Source organism: Tenrec ecaudatus, chromosome 8 (assembly GCF_050624435.1).
Source record: "Tenrec ecaudatus isolate mTenEca1 chromosome 8, mTenEca1.hap1, whole genome shotgun sequence".
In the NCBI taxonomy this organism is placed as follows: Eukaryota; Metazoa; Chordata; class Mammalia; order Afrosoricida; family Tenrecidae; genus Tenrec; species Tenrec ecaudatus.
Window position 1 is genome coordinate 164,158,495 of NC_134537.1, and position 26,406 is coordinate 164,184,900.

General features: G+C 46.1%; 1 protein-coding gene across 5 annotated transcripts in view; it reads left to right on the top strand.

Moving 5' to 3' along the window:
• Window positions 1-26,059, top strand: part of KIDINS220 (kinase D interacting substrate 220) — a 118,912-nt gene extending 92,853 nt beyond the window's left edge. For 3 of the 5 annotated variants that reach the window (XM_075557135.1, XM_075557137.1, XM_075557136.1), the window contains 8 exons: window positions 515-693; window positions 3,509-3,735; window positions 5,944-6,057; window positions 11,988-12,020; window positions 17,904-18,035; window positions 19,844-19,942; window positions 20,995-21,231; window positions 23,262-26,059. In XM_075557135.1, coding sequence (XP_075413250.1) covers window positions 515-693; window positions 3,509-3,735; window positions 5,944-6,057; window positions 11,988-12,020; window positions 17,904-18,035; window positions 19,844-19,942; window positions 20,995-21,231; window positions 23,262-24,518 — 2,278 coding nt within the window. In that variant the 3' untranslated portion in view covers window positions 24,519-26,059. The remainder of the gene's footprint in view (window positions 1-514; window positions 694-3,508; window positions 3,736-5,943; window positions 6,058-11,987; window positions 12,021-17,903; window positions 18,036-19,843; window positions 19,943-20,994; window positions 21,232-23,261) is intronic. The other 2 variants (XM_075557138.1, XM_075557139.1) reach the window with 1 other exon arrangement.
• The last annotated feature ends 347 nt before the right edge of the window (window positions 26,060-26,406 follow it).

The following is a 26,406-nucleotide window of genomic DNA, read 5'->3' on the forward strand; positions in this document are numbered from 1 at the left end:
CAGGTCAGCTTATACTTGAGTATATACAGTGGATGACTAGTATCTCTGTTTCCAGAAAAGCTCTCAGAATTTTCTCCAACAGATGTTTCTTCTCCCCAAACAGTCATTGCTGTATATGATTCAGTAGACGGTAAGCTGCTGCTTCCTTAGAAACTTTTGATTAAAGCGTGTTTATATTTCCGATGCAGCCCTTCTTAAAGGATCTTGGTTAGCTAGAGCGGCTCTGAGCGATGCTCTTTTCCGGTTCTATGATGGTTCTGAGGCCCTCTTTCCACATCTGAAAAGTAACTCTCTGATCTTCACTGAATGACAGTCCTATGCCATGCCGGGCCTGCCTTTGGGTAAAAAGTGCATGGTTTTCACCGTAGTAACTTTGTAACATTTAAACTTATATTTTAAAGAGAACAAGATGTATTGTGTATTTGTATAAGAAACAAATTTTAAGATCCAGGCAGAATATACCTTTCTAATTATTAGACTAATGATCTTTAAAATGTATTTCATTTTTTCCTAGAATATCAAAGAATATCCCCACAACAAAAGATGTTGAGCCACTCCTTGAAATCGATGGAGATATTCGTAACTTTGAAGTGTTTTTGTCCTCAAGGACCCCGGTCCTTGTTGCTCGAGATGTAAAGACCTTTCTGCCGTGCACTGTGAACCTGGACCCCAAGCTACGGGAGATTATTGCAGGTGGGCATCCGTAGTCAGTTTAGGTTTCCATGTCGGGAATCCCTTAAAGCTTTCATATTTCTAATTTAATTATATGAGGTTTCTCATGTTCCATTAACATAAACAACAAGAAATATTGATCCAAACAATGCACAGAAGATTTAATGAGCTTTAGGATTAGAAATCTTAATATTATCTTTGGACTATTAAGAAAATTTTATTTAAATTGTTTTCTTTTCATTTTACCTCCCGCTCCATACACACACATACCCTGAATCCTTACCTTGAAACCAAATTCGTTTTAAAACTCAGCCATGACTTTAAGATGTGAATCCATTGTAATGTTCTGTACGTAGTCCTCTGTTCACACTGGAGTAACTGTCCAGAGAGGCATGAAAGTAACCACTGTGTATACCCGAATATCAGCCGAGGCACCTACAGTATATACTCATGTATAAGCCAAGTGTTTCAGCACAAAAAATGTGCTGAAAAACTGGGATTCGGCTTATACATGGGTCAGTGGCATGAATGGATGTCATTTGGTCAAACCCGACTAACAAAAGGAGGAAATCTCATGAAACCTGACATAGAGTTAATAGCAAAGTGGGCTTAAGATGCATGGGAAAACATTCCAGAAGACACGGTGCGACGTGCCTTCCAGAAATGTAGTATTAGTAATGCTATGGATGGCAGTGAAGACTGCGCTTTGTATGAAAATGACAGCAGTGATGGTGATGACGGCGATCTCAGTGAGGACAGCGTCTATGATGACCTCATAATAGCTGAAGCTCTGCATTGGGATACGGATGATGATGAGGAGTCCAGTTTTGAAGGATTTTAACTCTACATTTTAGCTTGTTGGTTGCTGATTGAGCTCAGGGAATAGTACTCTTAAGGTATCATTGTTGATACCTTATTGTTTTTGTTGAACCTATTTTCCACTTACTGTGCTGGTTTACTAATGTTAAATGACTTGTCCTTCTATTTATGTTTTTTACTTAAAATAAATATTTAAATAAATTACCCCCACTGATGTCTCAATTTTTAGTAATTTTATTTTAATTTGTTTTGCTTATTGAAACTCACCAATAGCTTCTGCATTTTCCACCCTAGGCTTATCCTCGAGTCAATCAGTTTTTCTGGTTTCCCAGGTAATAATTAGGTACCTCGGCTTATATCCAGGTCGGTTTTTATTCTAGTATATACGGTAATTTTACCACAAACTGCCTAAAAATGTGCTGAAAAACTCGGCTTATACATGAGTATATACAGTACCTTGTTCTTCATGTTAGTGAATTGACTGCTTTTCCACTTTAAAATTTTTCCAGCAATTATGAAAAGATAGTCTTGAATCATTTTTACAATATCCTTTGATATTTACCATAAGGCTGATGCCAAAAGGTTTAGCTTGTGACTTTGTAATTGTTATGGTGGTTCGGAGGTGGATAATTCATATAGTTTAAACACCCACAGTCTTCGCTAACATAATGTTTATTAATGTAAGATAGATGTGAGTTATTCATGAATGATAAAAATAGTTACTCAAAAACTCACTGGCATCAAGTTGATGCTGACTGGGAGGGTGACCCAGTAGGACCGGGTAGAACTGCCCTATTGGTTCTGAGACAGCCTGTCTATGGCCAAGTCTCATGAAAGTGTTAGAATACCATCAATGAATGCTTTAAAGTGGAGAAACACCTTCCTGACACGATCGCTGAAGACAAACGGGTGCATAAGCAAAAGTGGTGAAGAAAGCTGATGGAGCCCGGCTATCGAAAGATATAGCGTCTGGGGTCTTAAAGGCTTGAAGATAAACAAGCAGCCATCTAGCTCAGAAGCAACAAAGCCCACATGGAAGAAGCACATCAGCCTGTGTGATCACGAGGTGTCGATGAGATCAAGTATCAGGCATCAAAGAACAAGAAATCACATCGTTGTGAATGAGGGGGATTGTGGAGTGGAGACCCAAAGCCCATCTGTAGGCAACTTGACTTCCCCTTACAGAGGGTCTTGGGGAGAGGACAAGCCAGTTAGGGTGCGATGTAGCAACAATGAAACATACAACTTTCCTCTAGTTCTTAAATGCTTCCCCCCGCTCCCCCAACATGATCCCAATTCTATCTTACAAATCTGGCTAGACCAGAGGATGTACATTGGTACAGATAGGAACTGGAAACACAGGGAATCCAGGACAGAAGAACCCCCTCAGGACCAGTGGTGAGAATGGCGATACCAGGATGGTTGAGGAAAGGTGGGGTAGAATGGGGGAACCGATTATAAGGATCTACATATAACCTACTCCCTGGGGGATAGACAACAGAAAAGTGGGTGAAGGGACATCAGACAGTATAAGACATGACAAAATAATAATAATTTATAAATTATGAAGGGTTCGCGAGGGAGGGAAAATATGAGCTGATACCAAGGGCTCACGTAGAAAGCAAATGTTTTGAGAATGATGATGGCAACAAATGTACAGATGTGCTTGACACAGTGGATGGATGGATTGTGGCAAGAGCTGTATGAGCCCCCAATAAAATGATTTTTTAAAAATGAGAAAATTAATAGATCTGACAACCGAAAGATAGAATCCAGATGTTGGTGACTTTTCCAATGATGAAAAAGCTTGTATGCAAAGCAGCTAGCGTTCCTGATGCGAAGGTCTGTGTGTGGCATGGCTGCGATTTCCTGTCTGTTTTCTTTAACCTCGTGTGAATCCCCGATAAGAGTGGTAGAGTCCCTTGTCTATCAAATAACCGAAGAAGGAAGGAATCCTTGGACTAATTGCAAATGTCTTCTTTTCTTTTGTCTTGTGGTGTATCCTTTCATTTTTCAGATGTTCGTGCCGCCAGAGACCAGATTAATATTGGGGGGCTTGCCTATCCCCCCCTACCATTGCACGAGGCTCCTCCCAGACCCCCATCAGGGTACAGCCAGCCTCCCTCCGTGTGCTCTTCCTCCACGTCTTTCAATGGGCCGTTTGGAGCTGGAGTTGTGTCCCCACAGCCGCATAGCAGTTACTACAGCGGCTTGACAGGCCCCCAGCACCCGTTCTACAACAGGGTGAGTGGGGGGGAGGGGGAAGTCTGGAATATTAACAGTTTGTTCCAGCGAAGTGTCAGAAATGTTCTGCATAGAGATTCCATTGTTTCACACGTGCATGGGGCTTTAAAGTTAGGGAAAATGTAAAGTTTACATTTAAAAATAGTTTTTTTCAGAAAAATGAAAGAATTATGAATGTTAATGGGTTGTAGCTCATAGGAGAGTCTTCATATGAGAGATACTTGGAGCTTGTGTTTATTGATAAAGTTAATTCCAGAGTCAGAGTGACTGTGCTGTTTCCAAGGAATGGATTTTACTCCTCATTTGTTTCTAAACTGTGCTGTCTTGTATGTTGACATATCTTGGTGTTTGGAACAATGGTAACAAAATTTTAGTCGTTCAACAAGCTTATATTTAATACATTTCTTATATTTTAAACATAAGAAATGATTGGGGACATACAGCTTGTAATGGCGCAGTTAATGCCAGATAATAGCAGTACAGACCATTTCTAGGGTTTTATTTCAGGTTATCACCAGTACTGCATAATTGTTTACTTCATATAAATACGATAACCTCTTGGATGAAAAGGTCAGTGTTGTATAGGCTTTGCCACGTTCACCAAACCCAGACTGTTTATTCCCACTTAGAAACTGGTATTTCCTACAGAACAATGCAATACTTCCACGGACTATTCTAGAGCTCTCCTTAAAGGTTCATCACAATTTCTCGTTTTTATTGCCTTCCTCTTTAGCTTAATTTAAGAAAACTCAGTGCCTAGGATTCATGGATGACAACTGTCTGCCTGAATAAATTCCATAGAGCTGGAAGAGAAGATTAGCATACATGTAGCAAAGGATGCACTCCAGAATTTAAATGAAATCTCCAGCTTTTTAAAACGTTGGCCCCATAAGTAATTAGGCACGCCGTCCATCGGTAGCGGCCCCATGATGGTCTTCCTGTTCTGCTGCTTGAAAAGGAGGAGCAAAGAGTAGAACAACTGCGTTTCACACGCCCGTCCAGCCAAATGCGACCGCGTGCTAAGGAGTGTTTCTTTCCCATTTGATGTCCATTGTGATTCTGTATAAAATGGCTTCGTTGAATATTAGTTGTCAATTGAAGCCTTGAGACCAAACTGGATTGTAAAAAGATCACTGGATCACGTAGCTGACACCTGGCTTTCACTCCCTCCCTCGCTCCCTCCCTCCATGAGCAGTAGGACTGGGGGGCGGCCTACTCTCAGAGCCCTGGGGGGCCATGGCCAAGTGCTCCGCTGCTCACCGCCAGGCGGGCAGTTAGACACTCCGGGGGAGAAGGGGCTCCGTGAGGCGCCCCCTTAGCATCAGTGCGGAGTGGGCAGGCGTGCCCTAGGACGCACCTGCCAGGAGTCAGAAGTGACTTAATGGCACTCGGCAACAGTTGTCTTTTTGAAGAATTTGATTATTTCTAGAACATTTTACGTTTTGTTTTTAAAGTTAGTTATATTTTTAGTCATAATGATGAAAGCAGACTAATTATATTAAATGATCAGGAATGAAACAAGGTAGCAGAAGATGGAGAATGGAGCATAATGACTTTTAGTTTCTGCTTATCCCATTTAATTGACTGTCTCACGATTACATGAAGTTGATTGCAAATCAATGCCGTGGTCATGGGTTCCATGTGAGCAGTGTAGTGATTGCCCACCTGCGTTTAGAGCTGAGCTTGCCTGTCGAGTACGCCCTCTAGGAGCTTACAGTCATCTGACTCCTACACTGTATGCTGGCAGTTAGTTGGTCACTTAGCAGAGACCCTTTTTTTTTCTTTTTTTACTTAAAGCGAATCTTCTTTTTCTAATGAATTGTGTTCTGTTAGTAGTTCATTGGGCCATTTTTCTTTGAAGAAACCTGTTGATGTTTAAGTTACTTAGACCCTGATACATCATAAGCTTATAATACTGTTAAATCACGAGAAACGCTTTGTGTCAGGTGGTAAGGGGCAAAATTTTAGTTGCTTTTTAAAACGCTATGTTAAAGGAACAGTGTAAAAGGGAAGAAGGTATCTTATGTTGAATTTTGATATTCTAATGGAATATGAGTGAGGCTTTTCCCAGTTTTGTTTTGTCTGTCATCTACATTAAGTAGTTTTGTATTGTATTTTGTTGGTTTGCTTAGTTTCATTTGATAAATGTCATTATACTTTGATTTCTGTCGTTGTTTACCCCTTTTTTTGTTACGTGTTTTTCCATAGCCATTCTTTGCCCCATACCTTTACACGCCACGGTATTACCCGGGCGGTTCCCAACATCTCATCTCACGTCCATCAATAAAAACGAATTTGCCCAGAGATCAGAACAATGGCCTAGTAAGTATATAAAAGGGTAACTAATATATTCACCTAATAATAACATAGAGAGCATTAGAAGTCTGGTTATTTCCTTTCCGGAGTCTAAGAGTACAACTAACTGTGTAAGTGGTTATAAGATGCATAAACTATTACTAACATCAGTTGTATCTGTCTTCGTGTCTGGTGAATGTCTGTGGAAGGAAAGCAGCTAGCGGCCTGAGTGAGTAAATGTTGTGCACAGCCCCCGGCTTCTGGCTGGTAGTGAGACAGTCTCTGTGACCAGAACTTGTTACACTCAGCCTTATACGGGTGAGTTTCTACTGCCTTTTCATAGGACTCATGTCTCGTATCCGTGTGTATGTCAACCATACAGTCTAAAAATCAGGGGATGTTTCTGAAAGAATATTTCATTCTAATGGTAGATATTAAATAAGATAAAAGGACATTATTTAATGTACTATTGAATCTAATTAATCCAAAGCAAAATACATTTTCTTTCTAGGTGTTCTTCATGATAAAGTCAGTTTTATTGACAATTTAAAAAAGAAATTCCCTGTTAGTGTCAGTGTTTGGGGGTGTTTATGACCACGTTAGCGCCATCTTCATGCATCATCGTGTTTGGCTCTCTGCTCCCCTTCTCACCCACACCCTCTCCTGTTTTGTGTTGTTAGGAAGTTATCCAGGAAGATGCTGCTGAGGGCCTCTGCTCCCCCACAGACTCCTCGAGGGTAACGGAGTAGTCTCGTGGTGTGGGCTCTAGCACCTGCTGCTGCCTCCTCAGCCAGTCCACTAACTCTGCATCCGCGGTGTGCCGGCAGTTAGTGTAGAGCAGCTGGATGCAAATCATGACAGTTGATGAATTAATTCACTAAAAAGCTAATATTTTAACTTGACCTTCTAGTTCTTGCTGCTTCCCCCTTTTTCAGTTATGAGACACAGGTTGCGGGCGGTAGTTTTCGGTCCACCACAAGGAAAGCGGTCTTTCAGCAACGAAAGGGATCGTTCGTGGTGTTGTTGAGGCTCCTTGCTGCGCTCTGCTCTCAGCCGGAACTGTGCTCCTTAGGCCTGGGGTGGGACCACGCGCAGGACATTCTTGGAAAGACCCAAAGTGCCCACGCAGCCCCCTAAAGGCAGCACGAGCTACTTGTGTAAACCAGAGACCCGTCTTTAGCCATCCTGATTCCAGGTGTTCACAGCTGGTGGAATGTGGTGTAAGTGCACGTCTGTGTGTCTCAATCTGTATGTCAAAATAAAGGTGGCAGGTACAGACAGAGCTCATTCAGCAGGGAGCGGGGACCGTGTGACCCTTGTTTGCCAACACTAAGGTGAGGCCTAGGAAGACAGTGGTCCCTTGCACAGGAAAGTGATTATTCAAGAGTTTGTACTTAAGAAAAATCCATTTAATGTAAAGACTTGGAAAGAAAGTCTTCATTTTGTCACTCAGTATGGGGTTTAAAACCCAGTTTATATTTTAATTTTTATTGAGTTACAGAATGTTTCTCCTATACAAATGTGATCAACTTAATGTAAAACTGTGCTGAAATGTGGCATGGTTGTAATTAATGTAGTAAAATATCACAACTTGAGTTTATCCCTATGTTTTAAACGGCATGCACGCATCGATCAGACGGAAGAAAGACTTTCAACCCGACTCCCTCTGAGTCGAGGAGCCCTGGTGGAATGGCGATGAGTCAGCAGTGTAAAACCAGCAGCCGCTCACTTCCTGGGAGAAAGGCCGCTTCCTGCCCCGTGAACTTTGAGTTCCTGGGCAGTCCTTTCCACTCGAGGGCGGTGAGGCGAGTGGGTTTGTTCGGGGTGGTGGTGGTTCCTTTGAGTCAGTGCCAGGAAGAAGAGGCGTTCTGGCGTTCCCATTTAAGGTCGATGGTTCTTCTTAAACCACAGGCATTTCAGCGGAAAGGTCTGAGTGACTTCAGCTACCCACGAAGGAGGACAGTGAGCATCATCTTTCTGGTTGGGTGTCGAGGGAATCTGTAATCCGTGGATCGTCAGTCGAGTGAGCGCCTCACAGATTCATGCAGGCAGTGTGCTTCTGAGCAAGCATTTTTTGCAAACTTTGGATGAAAACCAGATACCGTGAAGAATCTCATAATAAAGGCCGACGGGCACTTGGGATGAAGAGATAGCTGGAGTCTCTCTCAAGGTGCACTGATGGGCTGTGAGCTGAGCGTCGGCCTGCTGGCGCCCCACACTCTCCGGCCGCTCCGTCTGCTCCTGTAAAGATGGGCAGTCTCAGAAACCGTCCCCGGTGTGGTCCTTCCCGTGTCCTGAGGCAGAAGGGACTCAGTGGCAGTTTGGTAGTGTCTCTCAGTGTCGACTTCGGGGCTCACTGGGCAAGTTTTCACCCGAGTTTCTGAGGAACGGGGGAGTGATGTCATTCCTGAGAAGTGTTGAGAGGCCTGACCGCAAGGGGCCCCAGTCCTCGCGTGTACTAGTGCCTCTGTCTGTCTGCTAGCGTAACCGTGCCACTGGCTGTCCTTCCATCTCGACGAGCAGCTCTGTTCTCTGCTTTCAGGAAAGGAAACGTCGTAATAGCTTGTCAGACTCGTAGACGGCTAGTAAAACTAAGCAGTTTAAATTCCAATTGGTAGTCGGAGCTCAGGTGGTGCATGGTTAAGTGCTGAGCTGCTCACAGAGTGGTTGGCAGTACGAATCCTCCCAGTGTTTCCAGGGGCCCAAGACCTGGCAGCCTGCTTCCGTCGAGATGGTACCTGAGACAGCTCTGTCCGGGGACTGGCCCCGAACAGCAACACTCTGTCCATCTGCTGCACCCACATAGAGACAGCTGGTGAACAATTGTCGACGCCTCGTCCTCAGGAAAGCCGGGTGTGTGTGCTGACCGCACTGCCGACTGGCGCCATCCTGCTCGCTCGCTCCAGGGCCCTCTGTGTGCGGCACTTGCTGGCAAGACCACTTGAGCCACAGTCATTTCTGGGCATCGGGGATTGCAGGGCAGCGCATCCGAGTGAAACACAGACAGGCAGCCGGCCCCTCACAGGTCCGTCAGTGGTAGTTTTCCACACGACAGGCGGGCCCTCGTTTTTCCACAAAGAGTTTCTGGGACATCTGTGTAAAGCAGACTCGTAGGAAAGCAGTTGGGTCTTTTCTCTCTCAGAAACCTGTGAGGATCTAGCGTGACTGTCTCCGGTAAATGATAGATGTGTCCACGTATTTGGCCAGGGCGGAGATGGGGACGATGTGACTGTACACGTGCCGTGTCCTGTGAGACCGGAGACCCAGTCTGCTGCTGAGAGCACGGGAGCCAGAGGACAGAGCCTCTGACACAGAGAAGCCTTCTTAGAAAGGAAGCCAGGAGAGCTGAGGCGTATAAGCAGCAAAGGCAGAGAGAACCCTGCCCTGCAGCTTCCCCCTCCCCACCTCACGCCCACTCCCACCCCTGCCCCCATGAAGCCTCTCCACAGTTTCCCAGAATTTTTAGTGCAGTTTGTTTGTGTGGTAAAACTAGGTGGCTCATGTGATATTCGAGTTGGCTTGTACTCGAGTGTTTGCAGTCCCTAACCTCTGCGTCTTAATGTCCTCATCCATCAAGAATGCAGACCTGCACGGAGTCTGGTTGAAGGGCTAGTCCGCCTTAGCACACCGAAGGGACGGGCTGTTGAAGTAAAGGGCGGCTGTGGCCAGTCACCTTCTCATGATGGGCCCCTGGGCGTCACAGTAGGATTTTGCCCCATAGGATTGTCCTTTACTGAGTTTTTCGGAAGCACAGTGCCAGGCCTTTCTTCTGAGGAGCCTCCCGGTGGGCTCCACCCACCCACCTTCCAGCCAGCAGGAAACCCCTCTGAGGGCCCTCATCACCATGGACACCAGGAGCGCCTGCCTGCCGCTCCTGGCAGTATGTGTGTTTCATTGAAAAGTATTGTCAGAGGAGGCAGTGTGGCTTTATCCTTCCTTGAATTATTTAGCTACATATCTATTATAGAGGGTGTGATCCAGTCATTGGTTCAACAAATATTTACTGAGATTCTCCCAGGCATTATAATAATGGGCTACAGCTGGGAGACCCACCACGGCGGGAATTTTATGCGTGATTGCACTATTGAGTCATCCTTTAGGACGCTGTAGATAGCTTTAGGTAGATCACTTTTGCACCTCATTGAGATGGCATGAAGAATTGATTAGTACAACGTTTAATTGTACAGAAGCTCAACCTTAAAAAGACAGCGCTAAAACAGTAGTAGCCTGAGGTCCTGTCTGCTGTTCAGCTGTTAGGAGGTCTGGTGGCCTAGTGGTTATGCATTGGGCTGATCAATCGGTCCATCAGTAATATAAAACTCCGGCAGCGAGATGGGAATAAAATGAGACTTTCTACTCCTGAAAGTTACAGTCTCCGAAACCCACAGGGCAGTTCTACCCAGTGCAGTAGTGTCGCCAGGAGTTAGAACTGACTCTGTGGCAGTGAGTCTGGTTCTTTGGCTTATGGTATATAACCTTTACTTTAGAGATGGGTGGAAACGACTAAATTAATCAGGATATTAAAAAGGAAGGTCTTAGTTTTTATTGGACAGGGTCCACTTGTGGGCTGACCAAATACCATGTAAGACAGAGGGGGACCGACGGGAGTGTGTTTGATTTCCACCACTGACTCCAGCTGGTTTCCCACTGCACTGTCGTAGCTGTTCAGGAGAAGACCTGGACGAGAAGGAGAGAGGGCGCTTGAGTTCTCCCTTGAAGATGAGAGTGGGATGTTTTCCCAGAAATGCTGGCCCAGTAACGATACTGAAATCCTGCAGCGCCAAGTTAGTTTTAAAAATCAAATTTGTCGTCGTGGTTTAGTACTTGTGTTTTTATTGCCATTCAGTGCAGTGCAAAACCCTACCCATTGGCTTGAATGATTATGTTCCTTGATTTGAAGGCAAAGTTCAATTTCCCAGGAGGTTGGGCAATAGCTCTCTCTCGTGCTCTGGTGCTCTTGTGACAAGCTGATTTCATGAGCCACCTTCTGTAATAGGTGTTCAAGTCTTTGCAGCTCTCGCATCAAACTTATTGTACACAGGGTTTCAGATAGACTACGTGTAAATAAGTTTGATCACAGAAAGTGAGGTTCCATGAAATCCTCTCTTTAGTTAGGTGTTGCCCAAGGGAGCCCTGAAGAAAGACTGCAAACAGTGACGCAGGTCAGAGAGAGAGCTGGCATTCGGTTAGCAACACCTTCTTCTGTTGCAAAGTGACTTGGAAACAATGTCGTCGTTAATTTTGGGGTTATTTTGAGAATACCACCCATCTGCTAGGTCCACAAAAATAATTAGCATCAGTGGCTGTCTGCTTGGAATGGAGGTTTTAAAACCCTGTCTCAACCAAGTGGTTGTCTTAGTCATCATATGCAGGTCTTTTTCAGCATTATCGTTCGGGCTTCGGAAGCTGTAGTGTGAAGGCCTTGCTTTTGAAAGCATGTTCTCACTGCCTCCACAATCCGCCAGCTACCCAATGAAATAAAACCCAGGTTCTTTTGGTTCCTTAACATCAACTTAGCGTGTGGCTACCTAATTCGTTTTTTTATGAAATGATCATGTGGTAGGCTGAGTAAGCTCTGACTGATTTTGAAACGTTGTCTGAAAGTTAATTTCTAATGTAGGCGTAGTGGGACCAGCAACTCCTCGGGCACTTTGCTGTACCTAACTTTCTCGTTGAATTTGTGGGCCATGATGCCGTTTTTAATAGAACCTATCGCTATATGAATTTTAAGAATATAATTTTTAAATTACCAAGTACGTATTAATGAAATTAATCTGTGTGTGTGTGTGTGTGTGTGTGTGTGATTGCTTTGCTAGGCTATGCAAGCAGTTCCTTAGACGTGCGTGGAAATGAGATGACTGACTCGGGCTGCCTGGGGTTATGATGTACAAATAACATGTCTCTGCTGTTTCACTTTAAGCTCGTGTCCTTCATTCTGTTTTCTTCCTTCCTTAAAGCCGGTTGACTCGGGGTTTAACAAGCAGAGACAGGTACAGAACTCCCCGTGGACCTTTGTTCGCCTCTTTGTTAGAGCATTTTAGAAGCGCTTGCTGGCAGCTTCGTGCTGGGCTGTTTGTAAACTTACGCTCGCTCCGAAGCCTCGGTTTATCTCATCAGCTGCACTCAGCCTTTGCATGGCCCTCATTTCTGGCTAATTTATTCTAAGCTATTAATTTCATTCCGTTGTCTTAGCTTTATTTTCACCCAGAGAAATTTCTAGTTTGTCTATATTTTGAAGTTTGTATTTAACAGTTTAAAAAAACTAACCTTTAATGCATTAAAAAAAATTTTTTTCTTTTTAATAAAATCTGATGTGTGCTGAAATTATGTGTTCTCACAGGTAAATTTTAAGTGAACATGCATGGTAAAGTCTAAAAATTATTTGAATTATCAGCATATTCTCCAAATAATATAACTCATTTTCTGTTAAGAATTTATCTGTTGACATTGATTATACATTTTGCTGTTTCCTTGCCTCTCTCTTTTTTTAAAACTGTTTTTTCCCCTCATTATATGAGATTTCCATCCAAAAAAGTTAGTTTTGGTTACTAAGATTTACTTGGTTTCTACTGCTCTCATTAGATATGAGGATCATTTTAGAAAAGACCTCACACACAATTACCATTACTTCATTTATCCAGAGGCACATAATTGCTATCCTTATAAAGAAAAAGAAAAAAAGTCTTATCATCTTTGTTAGTGGGATAATAAAAATAAACAACCCAAAAAGTTGTGACTAAATTTGAGGAAACATCTTTTTTTTAAATAGTTTTATTAGGGGCTCATACAATTCTTATCACAGTCCATACATACATCAGTTGTGTAAAGCACATGTGTACATCCATTGCCCTCATCATTCTCAAAACATTTGATCTCCACCTTAGCCCCTGACATCAGCTCCTCATTTTCCCCTTCCTCCGTGTCCCCCTCCCTCAAGGACCCTTGATACTTTATAAATGATTATTTTGTCCTCTCTTGAGAGGACACATAGTGTCATCTGAAAATGTCCAAATTAAATATATAAATGCTTTAGGATTTGTCATAAAAACAATTCACAATCTTTACAGTGAATGTTTTTACTGAGTTCTAAAGTTTGAATTCAGGTGGGTCAAGGAAATCACCACAAAAGCTTAGGACACTGTTTTTCAGATTTTTTCTTCTTTTTCCTTAGCAGAGTAACTTGAGGGACTTACTGATTTATCCCTTATATAATGAAGCCTAACTGAATCTCTGTGTGGGTGAGAGAGAGAGAGAGAACCTCTTATGATTCTTTTAAAATCCCTGAACTCAGTTCAAATGTGTGTGTGTATGCGTGAGAGAGAGAGAGAGAGAGAGAGAAAGAGACTCTCATAATTCTTTTAAAATCCCTGAAGTGAGTTCAGAGAGAGAGAGAGCCTCTTATAATTCTTTTAAAGTCCCTGAAGTCAGTTCAAATGGATTCCGTCTTGGCCCTACAGTAACGGTAGTGCAGAGCTTTGTGGGCCTGGAGCTTATCACCTTCCATGCACCTCCCCATCTGTCACTACCCAAGAGGTTGGCCCAAGTGTCAGCAGCCAGAATTTTTATTGAGGCTTCATTATATAGGTGTGATTGATTCATTCATTCATAGGTCCCCAAACTTATTTAGCTTGTCCCATTTTCCGAAAAGAATTATTCAGCACCCCCCAGTGATGAGAGACATTTGTACTCTAGCCCAGGATGTAGTGTAGGCATTTGTTCCAGCAGATCCTGGACCATTCCAGAGCCCCCAAGGGGTGGTCTCTCCTACTTTGGGAAACATTGGTTAGATTGGATCTCCAGTTCCCCTCTTTTCCCTGTTATCGTGTGCTGGCTTTTCAGTGCCCCAGCCCCAAGTCACCATATAGGATTCCCAGCACACTGGGAATTCCATGGGTGTAGAAGTTACCTCCAAAGAACCAAGGAAAATGATCAAATTCTTAGGGTAAAGTAGTTTTTCACCCCCACAAAAGCCATTCAAAAATAAAAATGTATTCTACATAGAAGGCAGCCACAAAAAGTTCCTGGAAACATTATTATTCTATACCATTTCCCCAGGAACTTTCTGAAGCCCCGTCATAATTCTCAACAAGGGAAGAAAACGTACATCAAAATAATCAATAAAAGGTCCAAGTTTTCAAGGATCACAAAGTGGCGTTTTTGTGTTTTAAAGGGTAGTGACACTACCAAGAAGCCCTGGTGGCTTAGAGGGCTACACATCGGGCTGCTAGCTTCAAGGTCAGCAGTTCAATTCCACCAGCCTCTTTCCAGGAACAAATGGGGAACACAGAGTCCCATGGAGATGTACCCTGCTTCCTGGGAGAGAGTGGCTGGGCACTGGGTCTCTGTAACTAAAGGGGTCTTGGTGACGCAGTGGCTACAGCATTCAGCTGTTAACCAAGAGGACAGCAGTTCCAAGGGCGCATGGGGCAGCCTTGGAGACCCTGCCGGTGGTTCTCCTTTGTCCTTACAGGGCTTTCAGAGTTGGGTTGAATGGATGGCAGTGGGCCTGGTTTGGAAGTTCACTGATATTGAAATATCTAGCACAGAATTCTCAGAATCTCCATGGAAACAGGGCAAGACATGACAAAATAATTTAGAAATTATCAAGGGCTCATGAGGGAAGGGGGAGCTGGGAGGGAGGGAAAAATGAGCTGATGCCAGGGGCTTAAGTTGAGAGCAAATGTTTTGAGAGTGATGAGGGCAATGAATGTACAGATGTGCTTTATACAATGGATGGATGTATGGATTGTGATAAGAGTTGTATGAGCCCCCACTAAAATGATTAAAAAAAAAACCTGGGGGAAAAAAGAAAGAGAAACGAGATACTCCAACGTGTTACATGTCCCCTCATGAGAGGTCTGACTTAGCCTAGCCGCGTCTGTACGCTTGTCCTTTGCAGCACAGTCATAAATAGTGTCTTTGTGATTGCTTAAAAAGCAACCTTTTACTTTAAAATAATCTTAGACTTCAAGGTGCATAATGACATTCCCGTAAGGTACCATTGAACTTGAATCAGTATTTCTACTACAGGCTATATTTCCGCTTGAGCAGTTTTCCTGCTGATGTCATTTTTCTGGTCCAAGGACCCATCATCCAGTGTCATTTAGTTTAACTTCGTCCTCCCCGTCCTCCCAGTTCCTCAGTCTTCCCTTCTGTTTCATGACCTTAATTAGCATTTTGAAGAACACAGTTAGTTTGTATGATGCCCCTCCATTTGAGCTTCTCATGATAGTAGGAGGTTATACATCTCTGGAAGAAGGCACAGAATTGATATTGTATCCTGTACTCAGGGTGGCGCATCGGGCTGTTCCTGGTACTCTTGTAATGACGACCCTGAGCCTCTGGTCGAGGTGCCGGCGGCTGGCTGTCAGCACTCTGCGTTGCCGACTCTTCCCTGTGCAGTGTTCTTTGGGGAGGTGCTTTGACACTCTGCAAACGCCCTGTTTCTACTTAAACTTGTTTTTAATCATTTTATAAGGGGCTTATACAGTTCTTATCACAATCCACACATACATCAATTGTGTAAAGCACATTTGTACATTCATTGCCTTCATCATTCTCAAAACATTTGCTCTCCACTTAAGCCCCTGGCATCAGCCCCTCATTTCCCCCTCCCTCATGAACCGTTGATAATTTATAAATTATTGTTTTGTCATATCTTGCCCTGTCCGACGTCTCCCTTCACCCACTTTTCTGTTGTCCGCCCCCCAGGGAGGAGGTCACATGTAGATCCTTGTAATCAGTACCCCTTTCAACCCACCATCCCCCCATCCTCCCAGTATCGCCACTCTCACCACTGGTCCTGGAGGGATCATCTGTCCCATCCGTCCTGGATTCCCTGTGTTTCCAGTTCCTATCTGTACCAGTGTACATCCTCCGGTCTAGCCAGATTTGTAAGGTAGAATTGGAATCATAATAGTGGGGGGAGGAGGAAGCATTTAGGAACTAGAGGAAAGTTGTATGTTTCATCGTTGCTACATCACACCCTGACTGGCTCGTCTCCTCCCCAAGACCCTTCTGTAAGGGGGTGTCCAGTGGCCTTACAAATGGGCTTTGGGTCTCCACGCCACACTCCCCTCCCGCCATTCACAGTGATATGATTTTTGTTCTGACGATGCCTGTACCTGATCCCTTCAACACCTCGTGATCACACAGGCTGGTGTGCTTCCTCCATGGGAGCTTTGTTGCTTCTGAGCTAGATGGTTGCTTGTTTACCTTCAAGCCTTTAAGACCCCAGACGCTATCTCTTTTGATAGCCAGACACCATCAGCTTTTAAACTTTTATTCACTGATCTGAGCGTCTCTCCATACAGGCACCTTCTCTGCAGCCATTGTGATGGTGTCCTTTGCCTGACCATGATTTTCTGTTCCCCTCTTCTACATTTATGAATTAGAATTTTGCAAGGAAAGATTTTTGTCTTCGTGTTTTCTATGGGTCATTTATCCTAATTTAGTACTTGATGAAGTTGTTCACTGGTTCTAATCCAGCTTTGATCGAATGGTTTTATTGTGATTTTTTTTAACCGATTTTATAAACACGTATAAATAAATATGTCCAGAGAGAGTTGACTGTTGGAATGAAAGCACTTGAAAGAATTCCAAGTCATTGGAAAGAGAGAGATTCTGCATCCATGAAAAAGAGATGAAGCACTGGAAAAGCCTGTACCATGGACTTAAGGGAAAGGGGCCAGACAGAAAAGGTGACCTAGTGCCAGCTCCCTCCCAGTGAGATGCCAGAGCAAGCAGAGCCACAGAGAGAGTGGGCAGCTGCTTACATAGAACTGGGGCGGGGAGGAGGTTAGGCAAAATGGGGCATCCCTGGGAAAGGGCTGGCCTCCTTTTTTATTGGATGACAGAAATGAAGTCCCTTACAGCTGAACCATTTCAATGAATTGTTGATTTTGTTTTTTAAGATAGAAAAGGTGAAGTAAGCATGATTATTAAAACTGCACAGAAACCATTTTAAATTTCTATAATAGTGAATCATTAATACTTTGAATATTAGATACACTCACCCAGGCAGAGCGTATGTAGGAAGTTTATTTTAAATGAAAAATACCAGCATGTTTTCAGAAACGTGGTTGTACTGCAATATTCCTATTAAAACATGAAATGACAGGAAAGAAATACAAAATTTGAGGCGAAAACTGAAGTACAAAAAGGCAGATGGGAATGTGAGCCCTTTGGGCCGGCTGGTCTTTATAGTCCTAGGGGAAAAGACTGCTGTTCTGGAAGACCGGTAGTTTAACCACTCGGATACTGAAAGGCCGGGAACCGTCATAAAGTTACTGGGTGGTTTTCGTTTCAAATGTGTTAGTTTTCAAATACGTAAAAGCTGCCTTAGCTAAGTTTCCTTTACTTAGCAGTTTTAAAAATCATAGCCCTCTGAACGTGCTGTTTCTGACAACTTCTGTTTGAACATGAGGCAGTTTACGGGCATTAGAATATGCTGAGAGGTCGGGGCTGGCTTTTCTAGCCGCGAGATGGAAGTGATGGGCGGTGGGTTTCCTCGAGGAGTCAGCTGAGTCTGGCTGTCAGACCTGAGCATTGGGCCTGGGACACGGGCTCCGGGTCCTCAAAGAACCAGCGAAGCTGCACAGTGTCAGCAGCGTGGTTACTGTTTGTAAGTCATCACGACGTTCAAAGGTAGCTTCTTGATATGGCTTTTTAGGTAAGAGGGATGCTTATCGTAATAAAATGGCTTATAACGACATTTCCTTACCATCCTACATCTACTATTTTTAGTATAATTTTAAATGTTTTGTGAATTAGGGTACTTCTAAGTAGTCACTTCATGAGGTTTTTCTGCCCCATGACCTCACATATAAGCCTTAAATGTTCTTCATCCGTGTATTTTTGCCAAATGTATCTAGGGGTCGGGCCCAGCGTCTGGACCCATCGTCGCCTTGAGCTCCATGACTGTGGATGCAGTGTGCGAGAGGCTGAAGCAAATCGAAGGCCTGGACCAGAGCGTGCTGCCTCAGTACTGTGCGACCATCAAAAAGGTGATGTTCCCATGGCACGCCCCCACGGCGGGCAGGGCGGAGTGGCCATGGAAACGGAAGCAGGATTCTTACTATTGTGATCCTAAAATAGCATATTATCCTTTATTTCACATAGGAGTAGAGGAAAAAGGTGGCTTACTGCAGGGTTGTGTTTTATATGACGATGCCCTTGACCTCAGCCACCCTGTGCACCGGCCTTATGAGTTGGAACAGACTCAGTGGCAGTGGCTGTAGTAGCTGCTTTAAAATGTCATGCTGAGAACTAGAGTGGTACAGGGGAGTTTACATTCAGGTTACTAACAACTCCTCTTTCCAAAGTGAGCATAACATTTGAAGGCCTTTTATATTTGTTAAATGACTTCGCTTTCCCCAGATGTGTGTGGTCATTCTTGTAGTCCTGAGCGTGCTGACACTTGGTGATGGACTTTGGTGACAGTGTGTGTGTGAAGACCTTTATTTTCTCCTGGGTCCTCTTCTTGCGGCTCTGATAGCCAGCACGGGATTGAACAGCGAGGCCTGGCGTTGTGAGGCCTGCTGTCTGTATTCCAAGTTCCTGCTGATGCCAGTTACAGTCGGTAGTCTTTTTACGTCGGGGTAAGACGCCTTAAAGACTACACAGTCATGGCACCATGAAACGCTGGCCGACATGCACACGTTTCAGGACATAGCTGTGATCAAGGCCCGATGGTGTTGAGGGAGGAAGTCCGAGTGCACTGGAGGCACTGGCTGGACTGGCACCCGAGAGGCAGTGCCGCTGGCGCTCCCTAGTCCATGCCACAGAACTGGGAAGACAGCTACCCAGCCAAGCATCCGGAAGAGATCTATGTACGTGCCCATTCCATAGCTGGCGAGACTTCGCCTCATGTTCTTTGGATATGTTAGCAACAGAGGCAGGCCCCTGGAGAAAGGACACCATCACCATCCTTGGTAGTGTGTCAGCGAGGGGAAAAAGGCCCCCAAGGAGGTAGATTGATTGAGTAGCTGCAAAACTGGCTCGAACATGACAATCGTGCGGGTGGCACAGGGCGGGCAATGTTGTGTTGCGCACGGGCTGCTGGGTGCCGTAAAACCACCAGCAGCTCCGTGGGAGACAGAAGGGGCGTCCTACTCCCGTAGGGCCTGGGCTCCCACAGGGGTTCGATGGCAGTGAGGTCTGAGTGTGAGTTCAAAACACGCTGGAAAAGTGGAACACAGTAAGGGCTCTCATATTTCTGTACTAAATGCCGCCCAAGGGACATTTCGAAAGAGTTATGAGCATAAATAGTTGTGATTTTGCTAGTCTTAAGTGGTATTTCTCAAAAAGGTTTCTAACAGCACTCGTTTCCTTATCTCACTTGCTGTCATGTTCATCCTTGAAAGAAAGGCTAGCCATTTTGGAAAGATTTGGGGAGGCCTGATTCTTGGGTTGAGCTGCAGAAGAGGGGTCTGCTGAAGATCGTTGGGAAAAGCTGCAGGGGCTCGCGCTGTTCGGATGCGTCCAGTTAGGAGCTCATCACATGAGATGAAAACCGTGTACTAATCCCGGGGAGGCTTCCTACTCCTTGAAGAGGGCACTTCTGTTCTGTCCTCCAGGGCCGCTTGGAATCGGAATGGACCTGATGGCGTTGAGTTCTGTAGGGTTGTTTTTAATCATTTTTCTGGGGGCTCGTACAACTCTTATCGCAGTTCATGCACACATCCATGTGTCAAGCACAGACGGACGGCATTGAGTTCTAATGGCTTTCTTAAAACTACATCAAATATACTTTTTAAAATGACTACTAGCCCAAATAGTTCATTCTTGCCTTTTCATTTTTATTTTCACCTAGGCAAATATAAACGGCCGTGTGTTAGCTCAGTGTAACATTGATGAACTGAAGAAAGAGATGAATATGAATTTTGGAGACTGGCACCTGTTCAGAAGCACAGTAAGATGTTTCACAGTTATGAATCTGTTATGATGATGTTTCCTGAAGCCAGTGGGATGAGCACGACTCCACGCTGCTGCTGTCCCACGGGGAAGCTCTCAGACAGCGCCCGTGCCGTACAGAGCCCCGTTGCCTGGAGCAGCGCACCCACCAGTGCCGGGGACCCCTCCTCCTCTGGCATTCCCCCTGACACTGGGGTGCTCCCCTCCTCTCTGCTTCACCCCATCGCATCTTTTATTCACAAATCAGCACTGTAATAAGCTACAGTAAGAACAGCACGGTCAGGTTAGAGTTTAGTATGCATATGATGATGGTTGCCATGCCTTTAAAACTATTCATTAAAATTCAAGTTAGGCAAATATAGTACAAGAAGGTTCCTTTCTGAGTATCATTATAATACCTTACTAGCGTTCTTTTTTAAAAAAAATTTTAATAAATCATTTTATTGGGGGCTCTTATAACAATTCATACATCAATTACATCAAGCACGTTTGTACATATGTTGCCATCATCATATCCAAAATAATGTTTCTACTTGAGCCCTTGGTATCAGCTCCTGTTTTTTACCCTACTTCACCCACCCTCCCAGCCTCATGAACCCATGATAATTTAATTTATAAATTATTTTTATTTTCATATTTTACACCGTCCACTGTCTCCCTTCACCCATTTTCTGGTGTTTGTCCCCCTGGGGAGGGGTTGTACATCGATCATTGCCATCGGTTTCCCTTTCTCCCCCTTCTCTCCCCACCTTCTCCCGACCCTCGTGGTATCGTTACTCTCATTGTTGGTCCTGAGGGGGTTATCTGCCCTGGACGCTGTGTGTTGAGAGCTCTTACCTGTACTGGTGTACATGCTCCAGTCTAGCCATATTTGTATGATAGAACAGGGGTGATGTTTTGGCGGTGGGGGGCGGGCGGGGAAGGAAGCATTGAAGAAGTAGAGTGTTGTGTGTTTCCTCAGTGCTATACTGCCCCCTGGCTGGCTTGTCTCTTTTTTAATCTATTGTCAAAAGATTCCAAAATTGATTTGCCTATTTTACCTGCTTCTAGATCCTAGAAATGAGAAATGCAGAGAGCCAGGTCATCCCTGAAGACCCCCGTTTACTGAGTGAGAGCAGCGGTGGCCAGGCTCCCCCTGGCGAATCCACTCGTCATGCTGCCCACGGCGAACTGCCCCACACTGAGCTTGCCAACCAGACGCCCTACACACTCAACTTCAGCTTTGAGGAACTGAATACACTGGGCCTGGACGAAGGTGCTCCCCGACACAGTAACTTAAGTTGGCAGGTACTTAACGCGTTTTTCACAGTACTGGAGAATGAGGGCCATGTTTATATTCACTGAGAAGTGTAGATGCGGTTGGACAGTTTTTCAGAAAGTGTCGAGTTTCTCAGGGAAGCAGATGCCGGACTGCCTGGCCATTGTCCACCAGCGAGGCCATCATTGCAGTCAAGAAAAACAGGACGCTGAAGAGGGGAAACAAGGGCGATGGTGTCTGGGGCCCCGGCTGTGCTAGTTACAGGTGGAACAGCCCAGGTCTTCGCTCACGGGTCCCTATTCAGCCACAAATCGCTGACTAAGACGGCACACGGTGGACACCGACGTCATCGAGAGCATCCTCCACGTAGGAACGGGCTGTTCTCTGGGTCGGGGCAGGGGACCAGCAGCCAGAGAAGCCTGGAGTGGGGCTGTGTGAGGGCAGCAGACGAACGCGATCCCCAAAGACACGCAGAGCTCAAACCCCGGGGCGGTACTTGGCAGGAGCAGCGCCTCAGAGTCGGAGCCTTTCTGGTGGATTTGATTGATAATTATAATTGAGTGGAGAGAGCATTTATGTTTTTATCCGTACATTCTACCCAATTCCTTTAATTTGGGGGACTGTTTATCATGTATTGATTACTCACATATTAAAATGCCCACCTTTTAAAGTAAGATAAGCTCACCCTTGTTTACGGGCCCCTGTCCTGCCCAGTAGCTCCTTTCTGGCCCTGAGAGCCCTCTCACATGTCTGGGACATCGCAGTCCCGCTGTCTTACTCGCGCTCCCTGCTGGGGAGTCAGAGCCTTCGCAGGGGTGCGGCCACTTCTCCAAAGGACCAGACCGAGCAACTCCAGACACCTTCACAGTGTTACAAATTCCGCACCACCCGAAAGCTCTGCTGTTATAAGTTATACTACACTAGGAAAATAAATGAAGAAAAGTCTTAATATTTTTATCTGTTCAACAATAAGCCAATTACATGTTAGCAGGAATAGCATTTTATGAAAATAACTGTTTCCTAAGAAGCAACCTAAATCTGGTGAGAAGGTATTATGTCAAAAGTCCATGTAAACCTGACTCAGAAATAGAAAACCAGGCTTCCATATCTGCTCAGCCTTCAATTGATTGTGAGCTCACACATCATGTAGCCTCTTGGACTTCCCCTCTACATTCCTGTGAGATTGGAAGAAAAAAAAAAAAAGACCAGTATTCCTGATCATGGTGTCTTCCCCTGCCAGGTAAGTATACTGCCCCAGTATTCTCGAAGGATGCCGTTCCCCTGGTAGATGCCGGCTGGGGCACACACTGTAATTTGGAACGCTGCCTCCAGTGCTCAGTGAGGCAGGGGGAGATCCTTTGGGGCTGGGAGACCTTCTGGAGGAGGAAGGAATGCAGCTCCCTGTGCCAGACTCTGCCTGGTGTCTCTCTCTGTCTTACCTTCTGACTCTTACCCTTCCTCCTCCGTCCTTTAACTGTGTGCTTTCTGCCCCTTTTCTGGATCTAAAGCCATTCTAATCCTAAAACTCACTTTGAAAAAACATTTCATTTCTCTCTTTACTGAGACTCACCTGTTTGGCTGCACGACTTTCATTTCTGCTTATTTGGATCCTTTACGTCTCTTCTTTATTACGCGCTGTGACTGAAGCCTGTTCAATGGAGTTCTTTGACTGCATTGTCTTCCCCCGAGTCAACATGTAGCAGAAACTGTCTGAGAAAGGGTTCTTTAAACTGGGAAGCTGTGAGAGGTGGAGCTCCTGCCTCCCTCTCCCGCTTGGTCTGTCCCCAGATACTTTGATACTTAAGCAGTGGAGATGCCTTTGGCTTTCAGTAAGTTTGAAATTATGTATAAACACAAGCATGGAGATTGTTAATACAACCTTTAATTATATTTTAAAGTACGATAAATTACTGTTTTCAAGTCTCTCCAGAAGCTTCTTGCAACAGTAGAATTATTTACCAGCAGTACTTGATACTATGAGGACATTTTTCTTCCTAGGGTAGGTATTTTTCATGTCTTTTTGCTTACTCGAAGTCTTCATTTCTCTCTGTCTTCACAGTCACAAACCCGCAGAACTCCGAGCCTCTCGAGTCTCAACTCCCAGGACTCCAGCATTGAGATCTCAAAGCTGACTGATAAGGTGCAGGCTGAGTACCGAGACGCCTATAGGGAGTATATTGCCCAGATGTCGCAGTTAGAAGCGGGGCCGGGCTCGGCGGCCATCAGTGGTCGGTCCTCTCCGCACAGCACATACTACATGGGCCAGAGCGCCTCGGGGGGCTCCCTGCACTCCAGCCTGGAGCCCGACAAAGGGAAGGAGGGTGAGCCCAAGCAGGATGACGGGAGGAAGGCGTTTTTAATGAAGAGAGGCGACGTCATCGACTACTCTTCGTCCGGACTTTCCACGAGCGACGCCTCGCCCCTGGACCCCATCACGGAGGAAGACGAGAAATCGGATCAGTCCGGCGCGAAACTCCTTCCGAGCAGGAAGCCCTCGGAAAGGTCGAGTCTCTTCCAGACGGACTTGAAGCTCAAGGGCGGCGGCCTGCGCTATCAGAAGCTCCCCAGCGACGAGGATGAGTCCGGCACGGAAGAGTCCGACAACACGCCGCTGCTGCGGGACGACAAGGACAAGAAGGCCGAGGGGAAAGCCGAGAGGGGGCCGAGGTCCCCAGAGCCCAGCGCGGAGCCCCTGCGGACCTTCATCAAGGCCAAGGAGTACCTGTCGGACGCGCTCCTGGACAAGAAGGACTCCTCCGACTCGGGGGTGCGGTCCAGCGAGAGCTCCCCGAGCCACTCGCTGCACAACGAGGCGGCCGACGCCTCCCGGCTGGAGCGGGCCAACCTCATCGAGCTGGAGGAGGACCCCCGCGGCGGGCGCCGGGGCCTGCCGCACAGCCTGAGTGGGCTGCCGGACCCCCTGGTCGCGCGCATGTCCATTTGCTCCGAGGACAAGAAGAGCCCGTCCGAGTGCAGCTTGATAGCCAGCAGCCCGGAGGAAAGCTGGCCCGCGTGCCAGAAAGCCTACAACCTGAACCGCACGCCCAGCACGGTGACGCTCAACAACAACAGCGCCCCGGCCAACCGGGCCCACCAGAGCTTCGACGAGACGGACACGTCCCAGGTCACGGGCGCGCCGCGGCCGGCCGCCGGCCCCGCGCCCGCCGCCGTGCAGAATGAGAACCTGAAGAGCATGGCCCACAAGCGGAGCCAGCGCGCCAGCTACACGCGGCTCTCCAAGGACGCGGCGGAGCTGCGCGCGGTCGCCCCCGCGGACGGCGCGGGCTTCGGAGAAGAGCGCGAGAGCATCCTCTGACCGCTGGGCGTCCAGGAGCCGGGACCAGGCTCTCCCCAGGCGCCCCACCTGTGGCCGTTTCCCCAGCGAGTGATGACGCACGCCTCCGACAAGCCAGAACCCTGCAGGGCACCAGGCGAGGCTCTAAGGCTAAGCCGTCAGTTTCCTTGTCGGGGTAACCAGAAGCCCGAAAGCTCCCCACCGTAATGACGCCGCCCGTTCGTGGGCACGTAACCCCAGAGCGTTTTATTTGAGATGAGAAATCTGGTATGAAGATAGGTCAGGATGAGATTTAAGGGTTTAATTTGCCTAAAGAATTTTAAAAGCCTGCTGTAGAAGACACGGGGTCAGAGGAGCAGAAGCAACGCTTGCTTTTAAGGGTTTTAACCTCCCTGTTAGAATTTAGATTAGTTGAAAACTTGATCAAAGAGGTTTTAAATTTTAAGTAAAAGCATAACAGCGCTTTAAAAGTTGATAGAGTGAAACAATTCGATAAGTGAATGAACAGTAGTCAGGCGGCGGTTCCCCAATCATGCGGAGCCGTAATGAATGAGCTTCTGCCGAGCTGCTGGGGGAGGGTCCGCAGTAACCCCACGCCCGTGGGAACTCAGGCAAGATCTCGGCCGTAGCGAAACCACCCTCCGCGCGCGTCCTGTCCGGCCCTGCAGCACCCAGGTGTGTGCCGACCGCGCTCAGGCGACCCCCGAGAGTGCGGAAGCACGGCCTCGCTTCGGGAGCCCAGGGCTGCAGTGGGCACCGGTTGATCATGTTGCCGGTGGAAGCTCTGACCATCAGGGCAGAAGCCGGTTAAAGAATCATGTGGGCAGAGTGGATCGACCGCATCTACTGTGAAATCAGCAAGCTAATTTGAAGGGGGTGTCAGAAGCATGAGACTCAGAAACTTTTTTAGGAAATAATTAAATGCAACAAAGCAAAGACAAAAAGAATATGACAGGTGTGACTTTACAGGTACCTTGTCTTGCTAGCAAAGTTAAGAGAATAAACATATTTCAGAATCATGAGGACTAGAAATGTACCCTGTTACCATGCAGTGGAAATATTTTGTCTTTTTAGCGTGGCTTGTTCATGTAGAGTTAACTTGACAATAGGTCACACATAGAAAGGATTTTAGATGGTGAGGTTCTAGACGTACAATTCCCTAAACTTAGTGTTCACATTTGTATGTTTCTCACTTAGTGGCGTTTTCTCAATCGTCGGAAGAAATTATGTCCTGGTCAAATTCAGGCTGGTCTGATCATCTCACGCGTCAGATGCCCTCGTGTGTCATTGCCCTGGTGGCTGCACGTGGCAAACAGTCTCATTTCCTGTTTCTTCTGCATGTCCTTTAGCAGTCTTTCAACAGTGTTTTAAAGACAAGATGCTACTGGCATTTTCCTGTTGATGCGCGTGTAAACCTGTGTGCCCAGTGGTTATCCTCAGACAGTAGTGCCCTCCCTGTGAGATGAGTAGAGGCAGTGCCGTTGCATGTGGCTCGCTGTGAGAGCATGTACCAGTCGACCCAGCAACAATAAAAACATAGCATGGCATTCTGACTCGTGCATCGTTATTCACTACGCTAATCGTGATTCAAACGTTGATGAGCATTTTTAAAGTAAGGTAGGATTTGGGTTTGGTCGCTTGCTTTTGTCATCTGTCTGGTAGTTGCTAAAGGCTTGGAGTCCCTGAAGCAGTTGTCCATTTCGTAGAACCCCGACTGTTGGGACCCCCTCACTGATCTTGTTGAGAGACAAGGGTGGTACTGCCATGGAGAACCAGTGCCTCGTCTGTAGCTAATGAGTGAGGTTACCCAGCCCCCTCGAGGGTCCCACTCTGATTACACGGACACTCTGGGCACAGTTGATTTTTCGTCCCACTGGCTAACTGACAGACGTGGTGGTAATTGAGCCGT